General features: G+C 39.6%; 1 protein-coding gene across 3 annotated transcripts in view; it reads left to right on the top strand.

The window, feature by feature from the left end:
* Nucleotides 1–10: 10 nt before the first annotated feature.
* RAB11FIP2 (RAB11 family interacting protein 2) overlaps nt 11–23,230 on the top strand; it is a 43,176-nt gene continuing 19,956 nt past the window's right edge. Inside the window, exons 1-4 of one of the 3 annotated variants that reach the window (XR_005793689.1) lie at nt 11–690; nt 6,412–6,854; nt 7,574–8,042; nt 11,533–11,718. Coding sequence is in view for 2 of the 3 variants with exons in the window: in XM_040486588.1 (XP_040342522.1) it covers nt 338–690; nt 6,412–6,854; nt 7,574–8,042; nt 8,756–8,789 (1,299 nt within the window). In the remaining variant the exon portion in view is untranslated. Of the gene's footprint in view, nt 691–6,411; nt 6,855–7,573; nt 8,043–8,755; nt 9,358–11,532; nt 11,719–23,230 lie in introns of those variants that run through there. The other 2 variants (XM_040486588.1, XM_040486587.1) reach the window with 2 other exon arrangements.

The following is a 23,230-nucleotide window of genomic DNA, read 5'->3' as shown; positions in this document are numbered from 1 at the left end:
CCCGGGAGCCGCCCGCCGCCGCCGCCGCCGCCGCCCAGGGCCCGTCCTCGCGGCCGGCGGCGCGTGAAGGTGCGGGGTCCTCGCGGAGGCCTGGGCGGCGCGGCCTGGGGATGGTGGGCCCCTGCGCTTCTGCCGCGGCGAGGGCACCCCCAGAGCAGCCGTGCCCCGGGGCTGCCCCAGCAAGGCGCTTGACAGTGAGCCCTGGCGAAGTTGGGCAGCTGTGAGTCTGCCCGTCGCCGTTAAGTGCCCTTAGGATGCAGCGATTAAGGAATTAGGCTCTCCCTCCGGGAGGGGCACTGCCTGCGCTTGAGAACCCGGTGCAGAGAAAAAGGACAGAATGATGCTGTCCGAGCAAGCCCAAAAGTGGTTTCCTACCCACGTGCAGGTCACAGTGCTCCAAGCCAAAGATCTGAAGCCCAAAGGCAAAAGTGGCACCAATGACACATACACTATAATTCAGCTGGGCAAGGAAAAGTACTCCACCTCTGTAGCCGAGAAAACCCTTGAGCCAGTCTGGAAGGAAGAGGCCTCTTTTGAGCTACCTGGGTTGCTAATGCAGGGGAATCCAGAGAAATACATTCTTTTCCTCATAGTTATGCACAGGTCCCTGGTGGGTCTGGATAAATTTTTAGGGCAGGTGGCAATCAATCTCAATGACATCTTTGAGGACAAACAAAGAAGGAAAACAGAGTAAGTTATATAATTTATTTTGAATTTGGGGGGAGATGATATCTTATTTATGGATTTTCTGTTCTTGGAAATTATTTGTGTAACTGGGGCGTTGGTGTTTGGACTGAAACATGACCTAGTTTTGGGCACCACATTTGCACACATCTGAAGTCGAAGTAGCCCTTGTGAAGAAATATTTTTTAAATGGAGTCGTTAAGGATCCATTACTCTCATTTTGCGTTTAAGGGAAACATCTTAAATAATTGAATATTTTGCATTGAATTGTAAGTAAATTGACATTGTTTCACTACTCCTCGGAGGACTGGATCCCAGTGTTGAGCAACTAAAACTTCATGTATGTGTAAATTGTTCTAATCATTAAACATTACAATTTTCCAGGAATTGGAACATCAGAAAATTAAGTCTTCAATATCAGGTCACATATTGAACTCTGTCAGAAGATAAATGACCACATTTAGAGCTCAGTATTTCATTGCAGCTTTATAAACTTGGCCTTTATTTTAGCTCAACCATCTTTCAGGGTCAGGACAGCTTGATGGAGTCTAAAGCCGTTACAAGAAAAAAAAAATGAAAACTATGTACAAATATTCTCAACCTTCAATAGACACTAACATTTTTCTTTGAATTTACAGCGTATTGGAGGGAGTGTATTACTTCAGAATTAGTTCTGTGAAGTCGGCATGTTTAGACTATGTGGAATGTTCTCAGATTGGAGACAAGGGTTCAGTTCTGATGAAGTGATTTGATGACCTTTTCAATACAAACATGACCTCTTACCTGTGACTTTCAAGCTTAGAGTAGATACGTTCTCATTTAAAAAAAGGCTAATATAATTTAACACTGGATGTTATGTCCTCAAGTCGAAAAATAGTAAATTTCCAGAGATAGGTGTACTCACCCTTTCTTAAGCCTGTAATTAATTATTCTGGTCTGAGAGACCCTTAAGATTAATGGAATTAATGAGAGAAAAATACAGGTTGAATTTATAACAGGACTTCAAGTTTCCGAAGCAGCTTTGGTGTTTCTTTCAGTCATAACTGAAATTTATTTGCCCTTTTAAAAACTTTTTATAAGCGTAACTTTCTTGAGGTTCGTGTTAATTTCTTACATTTTTAGAACAACCGTGTCTTATTATTTTCTGTACATATCTTCCTGCAGGCTTCTCCTGGTTGCAGTTTTTATTTTTATTAAAAAATGTCTTTTAAATCGGAACTGTATGTAAGATTTAATATACGCAGGGTAAAAGGGTAGAGGGATAAGTACTGGGAATGCATGAGGGAAAATGGTAAACGTTTAAGCTCACCAAGAGATAACAGTATTTTAAGAAAAAGAAAGGGCTTAAAAAATGTAAAGTTGAATATATATCAGTGATGTTGGTCACTGTTTGATTGCTACAAAGTGGTATTCAGTTTCCCCTGAGGAGTTCTTCATCAAATTTAAACTGAAAAAAAAAGTGGATAATTAGCAAATAATTTGTTTCAAATCACCAACTTTGGATGACACTCACTCTATAATATTTAAAGTGCTTTGAATGTAAACTTCTAAGCATATTATAACTTGAAATATTATGCTGCACTTTGGGCACTTTTTAGGTTATCGAATGATGTATTTCAGGCCTTCTCTCCAATAGAAGTTTTCTGAGTGAAAGTAGGCCCAACCGTGAATTCGGAAACTCAGAGGATGAACCAAGCTTTTAAAGTTCCTTCTTGTTGGACTCTTTATCTTTGTCAGCATCCGAATGACAATAAATTTGATCATAAGCAACACTCTCTTATCGTAGTCTCCCTACGGGAATTCTCTATTGGCCACTACATAAAACTGATAAGAACTTTTAGGGGGAAAACGCTTTTAAATGTTATCAACAGGGCTTGTGATGTTTATTGCATGTGAAGCGATTTTCATATGTTATTAAATCCCATTTTCTTTGTGGATAAATGAGGACCACATATTTGATGAGATATCTTTATTGGTAATATTTCTGGGTTTTTTAATATATTTAATAGCTTCCTTTTGCAGCACAGCTGTGCACGTGGCACAGTGAGCGATGAACTTGAGCCACCGGTGTATTGCAAGAAAGATATTTAATATTCTGCACAGTGCTGAGCCTTGTCGGCCTATCCCCAAGTGCTTTTTAGAAAACCGGTATGAGTGATGAAGGCCACCAGCTGATTTAGAAGTCCCACGAAGCTGCTGGGTGTGACACTTTTTACTCTCGACGCTGAAGACAAGTATTTCCAGCTTGTCTTCCAATTGTGTCATGATAGGGAGAGAAGCATGAAGGCTAAAACTCTTATTTTGCTTATTTTTATGATTTGAAATTAAATGCCCCCCCCCCCCTTTTTTTTTTCTTTTTTCTTTTCTTTTCTTCTCTTCTCTTCTCCTGTCCGGAGAGGGAAAGGGCCTGAGCCAGAACACTTTGAGTGGGGCACGGAAAGAGAACTTCTGTATCTCCCACTTTTATGAGTGTCTGGGTTGGTTCTGGCACAAGATTTAAGGAAATAATACAATGTTTAATAATAGAATGGTAAAATCGTTCATGCTGTTATGTAATATCTATTGATTTTTTTTTTTTTTTTTTTTTTTTTTTTTTATAGCAAAAATGGGTGATGTTGATTTTTTTTTTTTTTTTTAATGCTCATGAAAAGTAATAACAATCAGAGTCCCTCGAGTTAGGTATGACTCAAACACATGCAGATTTTAGGACTTTTGTGTGAGTCTGCAGTGCACCTGTGTCCTGGCCTCTGGCACCCTTCCTGCCAATCTTGTCCCGTTTCTGACCACACAGCACCGATTGCTTGGGAATAGTTCCCACATGTGTGGTGGCTTTTGAACATGGGCCTGTGCCCGCTAAAAATTGAACAGAGGCCAGACGCAGTTGAAACCCGGTACTCCAGAGGTGAAAAAAATCAGCATTAATCCACTAAGCCCCAAATGATGTGTCTTCATTTTATCTTTCTGAAGCCTGGGAAAAGAAGTACTATCTCTGGAATGATTCTTGAAGGTCTCATTAAGACTTCTTCCCCATTATATCACTTTCAGAACAAAGCAGCTGAAGTTATTTGTCATGCCTAAATTTTAAGTTTACATATTCGCTAAAAGTGCTTTGCAGTTTTCTCCTTGGGGCGGGGTGGGGGGAGGATGGAAAATATACTGTATTTACACTTTGTATTCAAATACCGACTTGCTTGATCCTTCAAAGCTTACCTAAGTCTTTAGTGTTCCCTACTGTAAAATAAAACAATGCAACACACGCACGGAATTATAGCTCGGTTGTGTTAAAAATAGAGTTTTAGAAAAAGTATTCAGTAAACATTTATTGAGTGCAAGGCAGACTCTTCAAGTAGCTTACCCTTTAGCAGTAGAAAACCTGTGCTGCCTTCCTCTTTGGCTGTCCCTGTCTCTTGATTAGATAGAGTGTTCTATAACATGTGACCAGCCCTGCCTTTAATGTTACTAACATATGTGGTTCATCACATAGGAAAGAGCAACTGTTTTCATGCACATGTTGTTCATCCACTTGGATATTTTCCTTATTGAACTTTTAATCTGACATTGGGAAGTTACTTACCGTTTGTGCCTCAATTTCCTCATCTGTGAAAAGCAGATGTTAAATTAGATGATTGGTTTGGCCTTATCTCTGAAATTCAGTGAGTTTCGATTACTTCTACCCTCTTCCATTTATTGGGTTATTGGTTTATTGGTTTATTTTTTTTTTTTCCCAGATTTGCTTTGATTTGTTATATACATGAAAGTCCTACATGCGTGGGTTTTTTGTTTTGTTTTTGGTATGTTTCTTGCAAAGTGTATTTCGCTTATTTTGTGTAAAGCCTAAAATGGTACAGAATATTTCCCATGTACCCTCCGTCAGAAGCATTTCTCCCCTATTTAAAATGGCTTTATTATCCCAAACTGGGAATTAATAACTGGGTATATAACCTTGTTTTATTACCAAGCTTTTCAAGTGCTAAGTTCTGTATTGTTCAAGGTTTTCTAGTCCACAGAGTTTATTGCTGTCATTTCTTATTTCTAGTCCCTGTGTCTTCAGATTTCACCATTGGCCTCAAGGGCTTTTCTCAGTTTAGGGTCTCTGAGTAAGGCTTTCTGTTATAAAATATTTTATTTTAATAAATTGCTTGCTTTGGTGCAACTAAATCTTAATTGATTGAAATGCCTCAAATTAACGAAGAAAATATTTCTCTTGTGTGCTGCTTGCTAAGATGTGGCTGGTATATACGCTATGTGCTAATTTCCTCTCCTGCCTGGAAAGACCCGTGAACCAGTCTTCACTTGGTGTATGGTAAACATAAGCTTCTTCTTGGGTATCTTCTTAGTAACAAGGAGAGAAAGTACTAATGTAAACTTAGATCAGAGTTCCTTTGTAGCTAAGAAAATGTGTTATACTTTATTAGAGCTGTGTTTAAGTACTAACCCGTGTGCGGTTTATGCTTCATTGTTAAGTAATGGGAAAACACTGTAGAAACTTTCTTCTAGGCTCGATTTTGCAAATTTTTTTTCTTTTTCTTTTGGCTGTTTTCCCTATAGAATGACCACTTGTAACACTGACAGCTGAAGACTTTCTCATGGGTAAAAGTACTGTGAACAAAACCAAAATAAACTTTGCGTCTTACCCAGTAGCCCCTCTTATCCACGGGTCATCCGTTGGTTGCCTAAAAGTGTGGCTAGTACCCCACCCTAGATACACTATGTTTTTCCCTATATATGTGTGCCTGTCATAAAGTTTAACTTATAAATTAGGCACAGTAAGAAATTCATAATACAACAGAACAGTTGTAACATATGCTATGATAAGAGTAACGTGAATGGGGTCTCTCTCTTCACATCTCTTACTGTCCTGTAATCATCCTTCTTGTGATCATGTGAGATGATAAAATGCCTCCGGATTGAGACAAAGTGGGGTGAGTGATGTAGGCTTCGTGACCTAGCATGAGGCTACCGCCGACCTTCTGAGGAAGTACCAGAAGGATCATCTTCTTCCAGAAGGCGGTTGACCACTGGTAGCAAGCCGTGGAAAGTGAAACCGCGGATAAGGGCGACTCCTGTAACGTCATTTGAGAACAGGCAGTGCAATTCGGCGAACTGACTAAAAGCAGAAGATTTGGCCCCAATTAAGAGAATTTTTATTTGGTATTGTTACAGTGGCAATAGCAAATGAAGCAAGTCCATTCTAACAGGAAGCATTTAGGCTTTCTCTTTTCTTCAAAACCCTTACAGGAGTTATTACTAATTGTCACTTCCTACGTTTTGCACATTTTTCAGATTTTATTCAGGAGAAGGCTTTGACCCACTTCACATGGATCTAAATTCACATCACATGTAATTTTCATGATTAGCAAACTCCAGTGCAGTGGTCTCCAATATCAACAACATTCTTCTAGTAGTTTTTAGAGAAGAAATATTTGGGGGTTGGGGCTAAATATGTATTTGTTAAAAAAATGTGATCCTTTATCATTTTATAGTGCTCAAAAGTAGTTTGTATTGATGAATTCTTTCAGTAGTCTTTACCTCAGTGTCTTTTAACCTTCAACAGTGTTCTTGGGCCACTAGCAACATTTTCGTCAGATGGACACATAATCACTGTCATGCTTAGAGTGCCTTGATTTGTAATAATAGCTTAGCCTGAAGAGCTATTTGTACATAACAAGCACATATCCTCTCTTTGTTACATGTTACAACCCAGTTTTTTTTTTCCTTCTCTTTAAGGTGGTTTAGATTAGAATCCAAACAAGGAAAAAGAGCCAAAAACAGGGGTGAGATAAAGGTCAATATTCAATTCATGAGGAACAATATGACAGCAAGTATGTTTGACTTATCAATGAAGGACAAAACAAGGTCTCCTTTTGCAAAATTAAAAGATAAGATGAAAGGTAGAAAAAACGATGGGACATTTTCTGATACGTCTTCTGCCATCATTCCAAGTTCTCACATGCCTGATGCCAGTACTGAATTTTCAAGTGGTGAAATGCAGATGAAATCCAAACCAAAAAAGCCTTTCCTTTTGGGTCCTCAGCGACTCTCTTCAGCACATTCGATGTCTGATCTGACTGGGACCCACATATCTTCTGAGAAGCTGAAGTCTGGCACCGCTGGTCAGACACATCTTCTTGGACGCCAGATAGATTCCTTCGGAGCGGTTCCGGAAAGTGGTAAGTGACACTTTCTAATCGTAGCCTCGGTGATCTGAACTACCCTTTTAATTTTCAGAGTTTCACTTAGAAAATTAAAAATTGCAACTTCTTGATAGTTTTCAAGTTTAGTTATCAAATCTTTGTTGAGTGCTGACTATCCTCAAAATTGATGTTTATTAAAGGCAGAACTTGTCTGCATTCAGCATTGTGGTTATATTAAGTGATAACAAAAATAAGTCCCAGTTGCTTTTCAAAGCCTGGATTCTCTTTCTCTCTCTCTTTTTTTTTTCTTAATTGCTGTTTCTTCAGTCTCGGAAGCCTGAGACGTAAATGGATATTCCATTTAATCAGAAAGTTCCTAGAAGAAAAACCTTGCGTGTGCAGGAGTAGGAAAGTATATTTAATGCTAATGATGAAAAACGTCTTTGAGAATTTATAGCACCATCATGCCCACCAGAACCTCTGGTTTTGACATTCTAGTGTGTTTATATGATTGTTTCTTTCTGAGCTGAGTAAATTACTGATTGTCTAGCAATATGCTAATTATTAATAGCCTGCCTACTTCAGACCGCTATACTTTAGCATTTTAAGATTGTTTTCCTTGATTATTTTAAAGGTTAATATCTTTAAATAGCTAATTGCTCTCATTCTAAAAGCAGCAGTGTGCACACAGAATCTGTCAAGTAGCATGATGCAATGTGTCACTGATTATGTACTAACTACAAAATTGTTTGCAGGAAGTCTCAAATCTCCCCACAGAAGAACATTAAGCTTTGATACTTCTAAAATGAACCAACCTGACAGCAGTGTGGATGAAGGTGACTCGTCTTTCGGAAGACAAAATGACCCATTTACAAATGTGACTGCTTCATTACCCCCAAAATTTGCAACACTGCCAAGGAAGAAAAATCCATTTGAAGAAAGCAGTGAATCCTGGGACAGCAGCATGAGTTTATTTTCAAAACCAGTCGAAGTAAGGAAAGAAAATAAAAGGGAGAAAAGGGAGAAAGTTAGCCTGTTTGAAAGAGTGACTGGAAAAAAAGATAGCAGAAGATCTGATAAACTTAACAATGGGGGATCTGATAGCCCTTGTGACTTGAAATCACCCAATGCATTTAGTGAAAATCGTCAGGACTATTTCGATTATGAGTCAACTAATCCATTTACAGCAAAGTTCAGGGCTTCAAATATAATGCCATCTTCAAGGTAAGCCTAACGTGGGGGAAGTTGGGCTATTTTGAAAAATAGCGTCCTTAAAGTATCAAATATCCCTTTAAAAATACTTGCATGTTTTAAATTCCTTTTATTTGACTTGAACAAAATTCTTATCTTATTTTTATAATTAATTATGGAGCCAGGAATCATTGCATACATCTTTGGAATTGGACTTTTTATCTTAGAAGGATAAAAGATTCTTAATCCCTACCCTAGTCTATTTTCTACTTATGTGAGCCAGAAACTCAACTGAAACTTGTGAAGAGAGCAGCATAGCTTTTGATGAGACATGGGGAGAGTGAATCACCAGTGGGTGTTCATTTAAGCCAGAAATTTAGGTGATATGTTGTGTTTCTAGATATTATTTTCCAGGGATTAGTTCCTGCGCTCTCTGGAGAGGATTAGTGGACCATAGCAACCCGTGGGCTATTCTCTAAGAATAGCTGGCTCATGTTAGGTCTTACTGGTTTTCATAGTAGGTGTCACCTGCCTTTAACAAGTGGCTCTTTAGAAGTAAGTAGCTTTGCTTTGTGACTGTTTACTGGAATTTTGTGACCCTTGTGGGTACTGTAAATATATCAAAGTGCATCTATATGATGATTTGTAGGCATGGGAATGCTCACTCTCATGGTAATGATCAAGATTAGGTTTTCAAAATCTGAGTTCTCAGTTATGCATATAACGGTACTTTTCTTATTCCTTAGTACAAGTTGGAACTGCGAATATACCTTTAAATGAGCTTATGGATTTTGCAGAAGTACACCGTGGAACAGCTGATTAAAGAAACCTTAAGCAAAGACTAAGATGAATGTATTGGAATCCTAAGCAATTATAGAATAGTATCGTAGCGTGTCTGCCATGGGAAATAGAAGTTTTTCCTCAAGGCAGTAATGTCTAGAATGCAGACCGGAGCGGGAACCCTGACTCGCTACCTCTGTGACCTCTATAAACCTCATCATCTCCATCTTTGAAACAGGGTAAAGAATACCTACCTGGTAGGACTGGGTGATGATAAGTTACAAATCAAGTACATGGTATAAAGCCAGGGCCCAGATAGGGAACCCGTGAACGGTAGCTGTTATTATGTTTTATATACTGTCATACCATACTTTATTCAAAAGCAGTGCTTTGTTTTGTCCCACTAGAAGCAAAAAATACAGTGCTAACAAGCATCCGTTTAGACCGTACTCTCCCACCTGTCTTCCGATCTCCTAATGACACGTTAAAGTAGGCATTTAACATTTTCACGGGAAACGTGTTTCTTTCGTTTTCTTTTAGCAATAAATATTTGCCATGGCTTTAAAAAGTATTGTTCGGTTTTCTTTATAAACTACACTCCAAAGAAATATATTTTTATCATGTGGTATTAATGTTTTATTGAGTCCGTAGTTTTGTTATGCCGCTCTCAAATATTTCATTTTGGGATTTTACATAGTATATTGCATATATTAAGTCCTAAATTACAGGGGTAAATAGGAATATATTTGCTTCTCCCCACTTTCACTGAACTTCTTTTTATGAAGAAGATAATTAAAAACAACTGTCTGAGATAACTTAGAGATTGGATAATTTATATAATTCTAGAGTCAAAAAAAAGCAAGAAAAATGGGAAATGGTAGGAAAATAAGGTTTTTAAATTATGGCAGCGTATGGAAAAATAAGTGTCCTCAGCTCCTTAATTGCCCTTTACTTGGGCTGTTCACATGGACTGCCACAGATTTGAAAAGTGAGTGTGGCATTTTGCCCGATTCAGGCTTTGTTTGGGCGATTTCAGTACGAGTGCTATTTCTATCAGAATTAGAGTTGTTTCTTGATATATGCATAAAACGCTCGCAAGCATTTAAAAAAAAAACCAAAAAAACAAGATTTAAAAATTTTATTTCTCTTCTCCCTATTCTTTGGGATGTCAGGTATGAGGATAACAACCATCCAGGTTCCTGGGAAGTTAACCTTTCATCTGTGTACAAACCATGTTTGTGGTAAATGTAACACATTTGGAATAAAAGGGTTGCGGGTTGCTCTAATTTATAGCGTAAAGAAGGAGGATCGACTATAAATAGATCTTGGAAAAGATAGCAGTTCAAACTTCCAGAAAGCAGCTTTATCTTGAGTGGAATTTGGAGAATATGGTCAAGGTAGTTATGTCGTTACGTAACAGTATGTTCCTGTTTCTCCTCCCGACATCAGCCGTCAGTGATAGGAGACATTTTAGATTGTTCACATTAATATCTCCACCGAAGGCCCTTTTGAAGCTATGGACTCCTATCACTAGGACGTGTGCTGCAGGTTATTTTTTTTCCAGTTGTGCTAAATCGATGTGTGTAGGGTCTCCTGGACTCTTGGGACTAGTGTCTGCGAGAATGCTGAGCAAAGTTGAGGGTAAACTGGGTAGCTGTGGAACTGGATCGTGTTCTTTGTGGTGTCTCTGGCTCACCTGTGATGGCAGGTGCAGGGAGGCCGTGGTATTGCCCTGCGTGTGCATAGCGTAGGATTAAAACTGGAAAGGACCAAGGAACACTTTCTTAGACATCAGTTTTTCTTAGTAAAAAGTGAAATCCACCTGAAGAAAGCACCTTGTAAACCACAAACAAATATGGTATTTTGCTTCTGTTCTTGGAATAGGTCCTACAGTCTTGCATCAAACTGATAGGAGAAATGAATCAGGCTTTTTGTGGGATTACTCCAACAGAGAACGGGGGTTCTACGCTTGTCCTCGCAGTCACTAACTTGCAGTCTCTTTCATCTCCCTGCCCCTCTTCTCGGAAGCCCGGCCTGCTCTTTCTAGGGAGGTGGAGAGGGTAATTGATCCGTGTGCTGCAGCATTTTCTTACGTAAGTCTTCCTTTCTACGGGCCTCCCATCGTTCACTGATACAGGCTGCTCACTGTTTTCCCTCCCGCCGCCGTGGACAACTTGAGGGCAGTGCCCACATGGCATTCGTGTTTCTGCCCCGAGTCTCCAGCCTGATGCTTGGCAGGTAGCAGGTGTTAGAAAAAAACATTTTTGAATGAATGAATACAAAGCTTGGCAGACCAGTTTCCTAAAATGTGCTTTTATTCCTTCAGTCTCCTCTTCCAGCCCAGGGTGGGCTGCAGAGATCGAGATCTTCTGGGACGTGGAAGACAGAGCCACAAAGGCAGATACGTGCATTTTTTGTGTACAACTAAGCATTATTCAGAATCTGAGTGTGTTTAAAGGACTCCTGAAATGTAATATTCATACCCTAAATAGCACATTTTCTGGAGTTTCTTAAGAACCCAGTGTTAGGCAAGTTACCAGCTGTAATGTAATAACCCCAGATTTCAGTGGCTTATCACCTATCACGGTACAAGCATACAGCTCCGTGTCGTTGCCTCCTGACTCACGATGCCAGGGACGAGGGAAGCCAGTGTTTTGCTCCCTGCAGCCATTCAGCGCCACCCTAGTATTCTGGAACCAGGCTCCTCCTTTCTTGTGCCACCATTTACCACCTTGTCTCCGAGGTCAGGCGGCAGGCAAAGCGAGCGGAGGCCCCCACGCAGCACGCTTTCATGTGCCAGGCCTGGCCGTGCTGTACGTCACTTCTGCAGATGTCCCCTTGGCCAGAACGCAGTCACGTCCCAGCCTCAGTGCAGCCAGTGAAGAAATCGGGCTCAGCGATGGACCCGGAAGAAGCTGAATGGGGTGCGGTGAGTACACCGCATTGACTTTGTGGTCTGTGCCACTTCTGAAAAGTCTGGATGCCGTTGAACACTTGGCATGCTGCAAAGCGCCTACTGCACGTGGACTGGAAGGTGTAGTTGGAATTCTCGTCATTTTCAGGAAGATGTTTCATCCCTTTATGATGGGTATCGAGTTATCTGTGATTTAAAATTGCTACGCTTGCTTTTTTAAATTATAAATCACAGGTGCTTTGGCATCATCAGCATCAACTAATGTATTGTGTGGTTAACTCCACAATTCGTAAAGTCGTGCCTGTTTGCATCAGCAGTATATAATTTTCCAAAAACAAAAAACCCCTGCATGTTCGTTGCACCATTTTTAAATAATCTGTTCACAGCCATTTCTTCTATAACACTGGGCCGGTCTTCCAGTGGAACGTGGAAGCGGTGGGTGTGTTCAGCACACATGATGCCCTTTCTTTTCAGACGGACACAGACCCTTAGTTAGGTGGGGACATGTGACAAAGTTCTGGCTTAATGAAGAGTTAGCTGAAGAGATGTCGACCATCTTCAGGTCTGTTCGTGAAAACGTACTGGATGGTCATCACTGTTGCCTCTCTTCCTCACTACCTTAGACCTGGGCATTGGCAAACAAGGCTCGGGGGCCAAGTCTGGCTCGCTGCCTATTTTTGTAAGGAATGTTTCAGTGGAGCACAGCCTACCCGTTGGTTTATGGGTACTTTTGTGCTACAGTGGTAGAGTCAAGTAGTTGTAACAGAGGCTGTATGGCCAGGAAGGCCAAAGCCGAAGGTATTTATTATTTGGCAGTTTACTGAACTAGTTGGCGGAGCCCCAGGCTAACTGAGTGGAGATCTTTGAGAAGGGCAGAGCCATAAGAGAGGGGCAGCCTGTGTCCCTGAACGCGTGTGGAAGGCCACCTAACGAAGCATAGCTAGTTAAACCTTGTCTGAGTGATACATCCTCAGAATATTAAGTGAACTGCAGTTTTTGCATTTACTTCTCACAACCCTTAGCACTATTATTAATCGTTAGGGCACAGAGGCCATGGTAACTTAGGTGTGCTCAAAAAGCCTAGTTGAAAAAAGTTGTAAGAACCACTGATTTGTAACACCAGATGCAGACTTCCTAAGCTACCTAAGCTTCGTAACAGCTATGCTGAATTCTTCTTTTGTGGGTGCCCCGCAGCACCTACATCGGTGCACATCCTTAGTGCTGATCATCAGGGGCTCCTAGGGACTTCTTTTCAACTTACAGTTTGTTGGGTCCTATCTCAAACTGAGTTAGAATCTTTAGTGGAATGGGCCCTGAAATAAAAATCAACATTTTTAAGACTTAACCACTGATTCTCAGTCAGGTTTAACAATCACTAGTCTAAATTATATCATGTATTTCCTAAGAGCTCAGTAAGTACTCATTGATGAATAGGAATTAGGAGTCCTGTTGGTGAACTCATAGTTGAATAGGTGACATCGTCATGTTAGTTTTGCTGACAGGGCCTTCGCTGAGGCGGAGGCCAAAGTAAGGAGATGAGCTTGACTGTAACAGGGATGTGGAGAGGACTGTGAGATTTGGCCGAATAGCTAAGACACATCTAAATCATGGTAGGCATTGAAATGTCTGACGGCTTAATATTTATGGCCTCTGTGCATGATTTGTTTCTCAGGGTTCAGGTAAAACCTAGGCATCAGTAGTAATGAACAACACTTACAAAACATGCGTGTGTTTATACGCTATCTATAATAACTTGAAGAGAAACTCTGAGATGGGTGTTCTTCTGAGCCTCCGTGAAAAAGTGTAGGATTGAAGAACTCTACCCAGTCAAGGGAATTCGTTAAGGAGAAAGTTCGTTGGGTATGTCTTATTCTGAAATTAAAAAAAAAAATACACAGTCGATAATATAAGCGTACCCTGTATGGAGAGCTGATGTTTGATGTTAAGAGAGGAAGCTCGTCGGAGAGCAAGAACTTACGGGAGGTATTTTTACTGGAGAATTTCGTTTTGGGAATATCCTTCCGTTTGTGACTCACACAAAGAACACGCTTTCCCTTCATTATTTTTCCGGCTTACTGTAGTTGTGAATACCATGTGGCAAAAAGTCTCAGTTGCTCTATGTTCACCTAATGGTATGTTTTATAATATCATTCCGGGTGGTACTGATTTTATTGGAGCATATATGCATGGATTTCCATTGACAGTATTTGCTGTGGAAAACCCTGTGTGCCCCTTAACTGTTTTTTAGGACAGTGCAGACATAGTGTCTGAGATCAAGAACTCCTATCTATCACTAGTATTTTATAATTTTGCATGACAGAATGCCTTTTACTTTTGGGATCACATTGACCTACTTCCCTTTCTCCCTTCTTTCTTTCCTTAACTAGTCAATTCCTGTCTATGGTTGTATCATACCTGTCTTAGAAGGTATAAAAAATTGTTACCTAGAATGTATATTTAAATGTGTTTCTTATTTTCACAAATCACCAATCACCATAGGCTTATAAGCGTGTAATCATTATTATGGAGTTGCAGAACATGTTCATGAAAAAAAGACTGTTTACTATAGGCCTACATTTTGATTTTAAAAAGTTATAGCGAACAAATGCTCCTAAAGAAATAATCCCATTCATGGTTTTAAAATCTTCATTTTTATAACACTCCTTATGGACCTTTTGTCCCCCTCCCGTGTGAATTTACAACCCAGTCTTTGGCGTGGTAAACCTTAAAGTGCATGAGGTTTATTTTAATAGCAGTATTTACTTTTTGTTTGTCTAATATTAAAGATAATTTTGCCTATTATTCATGACAGGCTATACACCTTTTACATAGCTGAAAACTTGTAGCCTCATTTATGAGACAGAAAACAAAAACTTTTGAGGTGATTTTTAGAGCCATTAATCCATTAGTGTCCCGGGATTTGCAGAATGTATCCAATGAAACAGTGACTGGGAACACAGAATATGCAATATGATGAGTTCCCTTAACACTAACTAGAACTTTCCTGTCGAACTCCCCAGATGCCACTTGAAACTTTTTTTACCCTTTGTCATCCTAATACTCATTATAATAGCTCTCATTAATTGGTACATTTCCCGATGGGTTAATTTGCAGATACCGACCATGCCATCCTTTTGCTAACTCACTAATGCAAATTGATATTTATAGACTTCAAAATTGAAAACAAAAAAAGCTCCATAACAAAAAAAGACGAAACTTTGTTAAGTTGTTGTTGTTGTTGTTGTTATTTTGAGCTGAGAGATTAAGATACAGAGAGATTTTGTGAGAGAAGCAAACCAGCCAAAAAAATCCACAAAAACTACTGTAGGCTAATAAACTGATGTGAAAATTTCTCAATTTACAGCACTTGACAGGTGCTAAAAGAAAAGCATCTTTAATTTTAATGTGTTGTTAGGACCTCTTTAGAGAGACTGTACAAGTTATTAACAAGGTCCTCTGAGACAGGAGACGGGTAATTAACAAGACCTATGGAGATATAGTTTAGGTAATTAACGAGCTCTTAGGCACTGGACACAGGATAACACAGCGAGTCCAATAGTTAAAGAGAACAAGTTGTTATGATATGATCAAATACAAGATATAGTATATAAGTCCCCTTGAGATTTCTGATAGGAAAGTATTAAGATTATATTCTAGTGACCCCAGTGCACCAAATTTTGTAAATCAATATGTAAATTTTAATTTTTAAGATAGAATTTGAGAGGATTATTTCTTTGTAAGACCAACAAGCAGGGAAGCTTGCTACATATAGATTAATAATCTTTGTTAATCGCCATTAATGAACCTGTGCATTATGACAACAATACATTGGAAAGACACAAATGATATGATTCTAATTGTTTTAGACATTTGCTGTTCTGTTTAGTCTTTACCTGTGTCCTGTCAGCTAAAATTGTCTATTCCAAATTGACCTTGCTTTCCTCATTCCCTTTAAAGCTCTCAGGATCAAGGCCAGAAAGGCAACTGGTTTTCACCAGTGTAGCTTTTATATAATATGCACAGGTCCCTCCAGTCATGCTCTTATGGTACTTTCTAGAGATTCCCAATTTCAGACATTTGGTGCGGTTTTTTTCCTGCATAAATTTGAAATTGTTGGGATATGAATCGATTTTTGGTTCAGAAGACTCCCACAATCAGTAGACCTTTATTATAAACATGTTATACTCTGAAGATTAAGAATAAAAAGAAAGCCCTTGCAGGTCTCCTGATTCATTCCATTGCCTCCTCAGGGTGACTAATCCAGGCCTTCCAGATGATTTACTCTAAATTTCAGATCTGAGAATCAAATGGTATTTTCATTTGCATTATTTCTGGATACTTACTATATACAAGAAACTCAGGTTATCAAGGTATAAATCCTGCTCTTAGAGTTCATAGAAGCAGGCATGTACGTATTAGGTCTCAATTCCATGCTAAGGACTGGACATTGTATAGGCACTGGGGAACCGTGAAAGATATTTAACTTAGGTTGTGATAGGATCAGAGTAATTATCTTAGCTAGCCCTGGAGCTTGGGGGACTCTGGTGGGGACATGAATGGGAAGGGGGAGAAAAGCTAGTTAGAAAGTTAGAACGATTGTGGGGGCGAGAGTTGGTGGAGATTACTTGGCAGTGAGGTTGGAAAAGAAATGAACGTCTTGGAGATGTTACTTTTGTACGCAGAGGTCTGGATGGTGGGGGCTTGGTAAAGCAGAAGAAACAAGGATCATTCCAATGGTATGTCTTTCATCAGTGTCTTAAATTTGATGAAACACAAGTTACAATGGCTCACCTTACGAATTTTCAAGTTTGTGATGGTGGTAAAGCGATAACACATTCAGTAGAAACCATACTTCGGAATTTTGAGATTTGCTCTTTTCCTGGGCCTATGAAATGCTGTAGGATCCTCCCTCATGAGGCTGGACAGCGGCAGCCACCACAGCTTGTGGTCAGCCACTCGATTATGAGGTCAGACAACTTAACAACCACTCTGTACCCTACAGCCATCCTGGTTTTCATTCTCAGTATAGTAGTCAATAAGTTACATGAGATATTCACCACTTTATGATAAAATAGGCTTCATGTTAGATGATTCTGCCCAACTGTAGGCTCATGTAAGTGTTCTGAGCCCATTTAAGATAGGCTAGGCTAAGCAATGATGTTTGGTAGGTTTGGATTATTAAATACGTTTTCAACTTACGGTATTTTCAATTTATGATGAGTTTATTGGGCCATGACACCATTGTAAGTCAAGGAAGATCTATATTACAACAATGTCAGACCTATTTTTGAATCAAAGTTGGCATTTTAGTCTTAATGGAGAGGTTCAAGTTTTGGGTTTTTTTTTTAATGAGTTGCTATTTTGTTTATTTTAGAACTTTATTTTAGAAATTGAAATCACGTGTTCTGAGTTATTGAAGACAAGGAAATTAGTATCAGCACAGTAATAATAGTTCTTGAGATTTTGTGAATACTGAAACACACTTGGCTTCTTTTGAACACAACAATGCAGATTTCTGTAATTGCTTATGGATTTAATGCATTTAAAGCGTGTTCACCTTAGCATTGTAATGACTACATGTACTTCTCTCCAGCGGTTTTGAGTTTACCAAATCGTGTCCTTGTTGGAACCCTTTTGTTTGTTTCTTTCAAGAGAATAACTTCTGTTTCTTTCATACTTAGCCCTTACTTCTGCATACACTACTTGTCCAGGCCCCTGCTTCTATGTTTAGAACATTTTCTTTTGCGCCACTATGACTAATGACCTCACCCGTGGCTACTTCTTGCCATAACAGTAAAGCTTTGACTTTTGAAATACAGGTACTGTTTTTATATTTTAATATATGGTAGGAGTGTTAACCTGTGGCCAGGTTGTTTTAAATAGCTGCCGATGATAGAAAATAAAGCAACTAATCTGATTATGAAACAATTTCCTTTTTATACGTTTAACTAGTTTCTAAGAATATTAGGATCCAGATATTTGACATTTGTCTCCTTGAACTTATATATTTTTTTTTTAAATTTTTTAACGTTTATTTATTTTTGAGACAGAGAGAGACAGAGCATGAACGGGGGAGGGGCAGAGAGAGAGGGAGACACAGAATTGGAAGCAGGCTCCAGTCTCTGAGCCATCAGCCCAGAGTCCCACGCGGGGCTCGAACTCATGGACCGTGAGGTCGTGACCTGAGCTGAAGTCGGACGCTTAACCGACTGAGCCACCCAGGCGCCCCTGAACTTATATTTTAAGAACAAATTATTGTTCTTTGATTTGATGTGTTAAATACAATACAATACTACTATATAGCATAATACAAACATTAACATGTGATATATAAATGTTGCATGTTAAATATAATATGTCATACATCAGATAAAAATGTGTGTATTTTATGTATTTATTTTAATCTTAGAAACCTTTCTGACAAAAGTGCTAATACCACTTAAATAGCAATTACATGAGTCAACTTGGCCTGGAGTAAAACGTAATTCACCAGTTTTTAAAAATTGTTGTAACAGACATGCATATGTAGCTCTACTAGGGCTAAGGGTGGGTGGCTTGAAGATAGAATTCATAGTGGACTAAAGTCCTAGTAGCCACGCAAACTAGGGAGAGGGATATGTAAGCAGTGACCCATAATCCAGGCGGAATGAACTGTGTGTTGTTGCACACGGGGTTCACTATAGACAAAAGGTAGATGAACACTTGGCTAGAAATTGGGAAATGCTTCCTCAAGGAAGAGGCCTTTGAGCTTAACCTCGGCCATCAAAGATGATTTTGTAAGTTGGGGAATGAGTGGAGAGACAGTTATTTTAGTAGCTAGCAAGAAAACTCATTGAAAAAAAAAAACGCGAGACGCATTTTGAAAGGATATTTGATAAATAGTGACTGTATACTGTTAACTTCATTAGCTCTTTACTAACTACTTGGTAATGCTGCCATTTCTTTTTTTAGTTGGAGTCTTGGAGCTATACTCTATGTCTGTCATTCCCTGCCCGGTAGGTTCCTGAGGAAGTACGTTTGCTACTTCAGGGGACCAAGGAGCCAATTAGCCAGGGCCCTGCAGCAGCCCTGCGTTAAATATAAGGACCTCTTTGTTGTGGATCCTGGAGGGGGAAAGGGGGGGTGGGGTTCAGGTTCATCACGTGTTTGATGCCTAGAGGTAAACAGTATATTTGTTTCATACAGATTTTTTTTCCATTTTCAAAGAAATTAAGTGCCTCGCATTAATGAAAAATGGAAATCATACTGCACATAATTTAATATTTGTTTCAGAACGTATTATGTGATTACCTTCTTCCACTCAAAGATTTTGCCGGGTAACATGAAAATATAAATGCGGTAATAGTAGAATATTCTGAAGAGAATTTAGGAGAGGTACTAAGAGTTCAAATTGAGGCCTCAGGTCTGGATTGAGACCTGTATGGTCTTATTTAAAGCCTTTCTAAGCCTCATGTTTTTCAGCTGTAAAATGGAATAACCGGCTTGGTAACCTTGGAGTCGTAGAAGAGATTGAATAATGTAGGTGCACATGAAGTGCTTAGGGTTGTTTGCCACAGGGTGACCCGGAAAGTGGGGGCATCTTCCACGGCATCTACAGAATATGTAATAATCGCTTTAAATAAGTTACATTATTTCCAAGTAATAATGTATTCTCAACTTAAATCTTAAAGTCGAATTTAGGGGCTCATGTTTCTCATTGATGGAGGATATACTTTTGGCAGAAAACAATAAACTTGATAGTTTTTCTAGTTTCTTTCAAGATGTATGTTCCATAATAATCTTTGATAAACTAAATCACATTAAGTAAAATATTCTCCGTATTAAGTAGAAAATGTATTACTTTGCAAGGCAAAAGTATTATAATCAATATTGCTATGAAACCTTGCGTTCAGAAATTCTTGCATAGCTCTAATAAGGATAGGGTAAATATCTAAGCTTTGGCTTTACCTTAAATCATGGTGAATATTTTCTAAACTCATGTGGCTGAGCTTAGATTAAACTGTTAAAGAAGGCAGTTCAGACTATCAAAATAAGAAGGATAAATGCTGGGGCGCCTAGGTGGCTCAGACGGTTGGGCGTCCGACTTCTTGGGCTCAGGTCATGATCTCGCGGTTTGTGAGTTCGAGCCTCGTGTCAGGCTCAGTGCTGACAGCTTGGAGCCTGGAGCCTGCTTCGAATTCTGTGTCTCCCTCTTTCTCTGCCCCTCCCCCACTCACACTCCGTGTCTCTCTCTCTCTCTCTCTCTCCTTCAAAAATAAATAAACATTAAAAAAAATTTTTTTTAAAAAGAAAGATAAGTGCTACCTACAGAAAACTCCTCAGAACATTCCAGAGTGCCCTTTGGGAAAAGGGTCGCTGCCTTAGGAAATTCACACAGGCACTAGTGTATCCCTTCTAACCAGATTTGGAGGTGGGCTCTTTCATTCTTTGTTGGGGAAAGCGTCCTGTATTCTATTTTTCACCAAGAAGATAAGATTGTGCTTGAGTGGTTTCTCCACTCAAGGTTCTTTAATATGCCTGAAGTAATATTAGTTGATGTTTTTAATGTTCTATCATTCTGGTTTTAAAAAATATTCCTCACATAAGAGAAAAAATACATATAACCAAAATTTAAGGTATTTTTCTATTGTCATCAGTTTATTTTATGCAATAATAGGGATGGGTAGGGTCTTATAATGCCATCTTTTTGTGCCTTTTATCTTTAGACTACAAGACAGTATGTATTAGGGTGATATCCTAAAAAAAGATGTTAGTTTTAGAACTAACCAGACGCTTCACCTACTGAGCCACCCAGGCGCCCCTATGACAATTCTATCAATACTGTGAAACAAGGATGCATAAGGCAGTGTCTCTGTCTTTAGGATCATTGGCAGGTAGATACAAGATACGTAATTAATTGTGCTAATTGGTGGTACAGTTAGTAAATGCTCAGAGAGCTAAAAATGACAGGAGATTAAATGGGCGAGCTCAGGCAGTCTAGGCAGCATGGAAAAGGTAGAATTGTCAGAGCCTCAAAGGATGGATCTCTGAAGAGAGAGGAAAGTGCTGTTTTGAATGGAGATTAGAATGAGACGAGTAAATGAGTCAAAAGTTAGTGTTTTAAGTGGCTATCAGGGACCTAGCCTACCTGAAACTATTAAGGTTGGAGGTAGCCGTGGAGATGGGACCTTGTTAATGGGAATGTAGAATATCAGAATGAAGAATTTGCACCTAATGCTATAATAAGTGTAAAGATTTTTTTGGCATATGAGCGATGTGAAAGGAAAACAATTGTGGGGACGACCAGAGAACAGCGACACGGCTACTGCATATATGATATGGGCTGGAACAGGAAGAGACACTCATGAAATCAGAGAATGATGCCAGTGAAACCACATTTCTAAGTTCAGTTTTTAAATTCGAATAGAAACCGTTGGCAGTGAAAAGTAATTTTATTTATATCGCTTGTAGGAGCAAGAATATGAGGAAGTTACTGTGGCGTCAGAAACTTGCAAATGGGACAAGGTACACTCTTAAATCAGTGGATTCCTGTGTTTAAAATGTTCTTAGTGGGGTGCTGAGGTGGCTCAGTTGGTTGAGTGTCCTACTCTTAATTTCGGCTCAGGTCATGATCACAGTCGTGAGACCCAGCCCGCTTTGGGCTCCTCAGTGAGCACGGAGACTGCTTGGGATTCTCTCCCTCTCCCCTGTCTCTCTCTCTCTCTCTCAATCTCTCAATCTCTCAATCTCTCACCACCTCCCCTCTTTCCCTTTCCCTTTCCCTTTCCCCCTCTCTGCCCCTCTCCCCCGATTATGTGCCCACATTCTCTCTCTCTCAAAAAAAAATAATAAAATGTTCTTAGTTTTTTTTTACTATTAATAATAAAGGACCATTTTAATAATGAAGAACCATTCAGAAAAAGCTGGCTGAGGGATACGGTATAATGTATAATTTCCAATAAAAATAATTATATTTACCGACTTTTGGAGTGTCTAGGGAGTATATTTTTACACAAGACAATATATTTTCCAGCAAAATTTTATAATTTCGTAGCCCTGTGAAATCAGTTCTTGATCACCCGGAAAGTTTCAGGGCTGGCCTTCTCAGCTGAGGGTGTAGAGTGGCCAGAAATCTCCCAGTTGCCCCAGCAGCTCTGCTTCCAGGGAGTATGCACAGGAGTCTGGGGTGCAGATCACCTAATGGAAGGGCCCTGGTAAGTCTGGCTACCTTGGGCGTCCCTCCTTGAAGGCTCAGCAAAGATGACTGGGGCTGGGGAAGCTGCTGCTTTCTGGCCAGGGGCCTAATTGCAGGGTGTTCTTGAACCTCTGAGGCCTCCCTGGTGACCAGAGGGCTCCATTGACTTCCTCTCCACAACTTGACTTTGTCCCAGGTACAGAGCCAGCTTGGTACTCTTGGCCCAGAGTATTGTGTGCTCTCTGGCCTTCTTTGCCTAGGCCAAAGGGACCCAGGGCCAACTTGTCACCCCTTCCCCTCCCTCCAGGGAGGAGTTTCCTTTCCCCAGGTCCTCAGCCTCTCACAAGAAAAGGCTGGTCAAGGGTGTTGGGTTGGCCTTGATCATACAAGCCATAGGGCTTAGGTTTGGAAATTTGTGAATGGTTTGACCTACTGTATTTAAAATAATTATTTCGGGGCGCCTGGGTGGCGCAGTCGGTTAAGCGTCCGACTTCAGCCAGGTCACGATCTCGCGGTCCGTGAGTTCGAGCCCCGCGTCGGGCTCTGGGCTGATGGCTCAGAGCCTGGAGCCTGTTTCCGATTCTGTGTCTCCCTCTCTCTCTGCCCCCACCCCCCGTTCATGCTCTGTCTCTCTCTGTTCAAAAAAAAAAAAAAATTTTAAAAAAAAAAAAAAAAAAATTTAAAATAATTATTTCATTTCTTCATCAGGAGAAAATGGCAAGTTAAATTGGATTGAATATGATATTCTTGATGAAATGTACCTTAATTTCATAGATCTCTTTAAGTCCTCAAATTTCAGGACATCTTCAACAATATATTCATTACTAGTCATGATCGAGAAGCAGCTTGCTCTGAATTTGCTGTCCATGATCTCTGGTGTCATTGACCACAGTTTTTAATTGTCTTGCCTGTGAGATCTCATGAAAGACATCCTGTGAGAATATTAATAAGTAAATTACAGTTAATCCCCATAGACATTTATGTATTAGGTTTTGTTTTGCCATTCAGGTATTCAGTGTGTGTGCCCAGTCCCAGGAGAGATAATGTAGTATTTTAATCTAAAATGTCATTAATTTGATTTGGAGCTAACTTTTTCTTTTCCTAAAAAGATGGAAAAAAAAAAATATTGCGTTCCACCTTGCCTCTGAAGCCCTCTTGAAATATGCTAAAGGTTGTGTTTACTAGTGAAATCTCTCTTTGGATACTTTATTTTTTAGGACTTTTATAAAGAGGATCATTAACATTTCTTTACACTTCTTTAACATTGAACCTCTACGGAATCAGTGTTTTCAGGATTTGCCAGAAACATCTCAAATTAATCTGTATTGTGGTCAAATACTCAAACTGGTAGAC

The sequence above is a fragment of the Herpailurus yagouaroundi genome, unplaced genomic scaffold (assembly GCF_014898765.1).
Source record: "Herpailurus yagouaroundi ecotype Mexico unplaced genomic scaffold, PumYag 163, whole genome shotgun sequence".
In the NCBI taxonomy this organism is placed as follows: Eukaryota; Metazoa; Chordata; class Mammalia; order Carnivora; family Felidae; genus Herpailurus; species Herpailurus yagouaroundi.
This window is presented reverse-complemented; position numbering and strand designations above follow the sequence as displayed.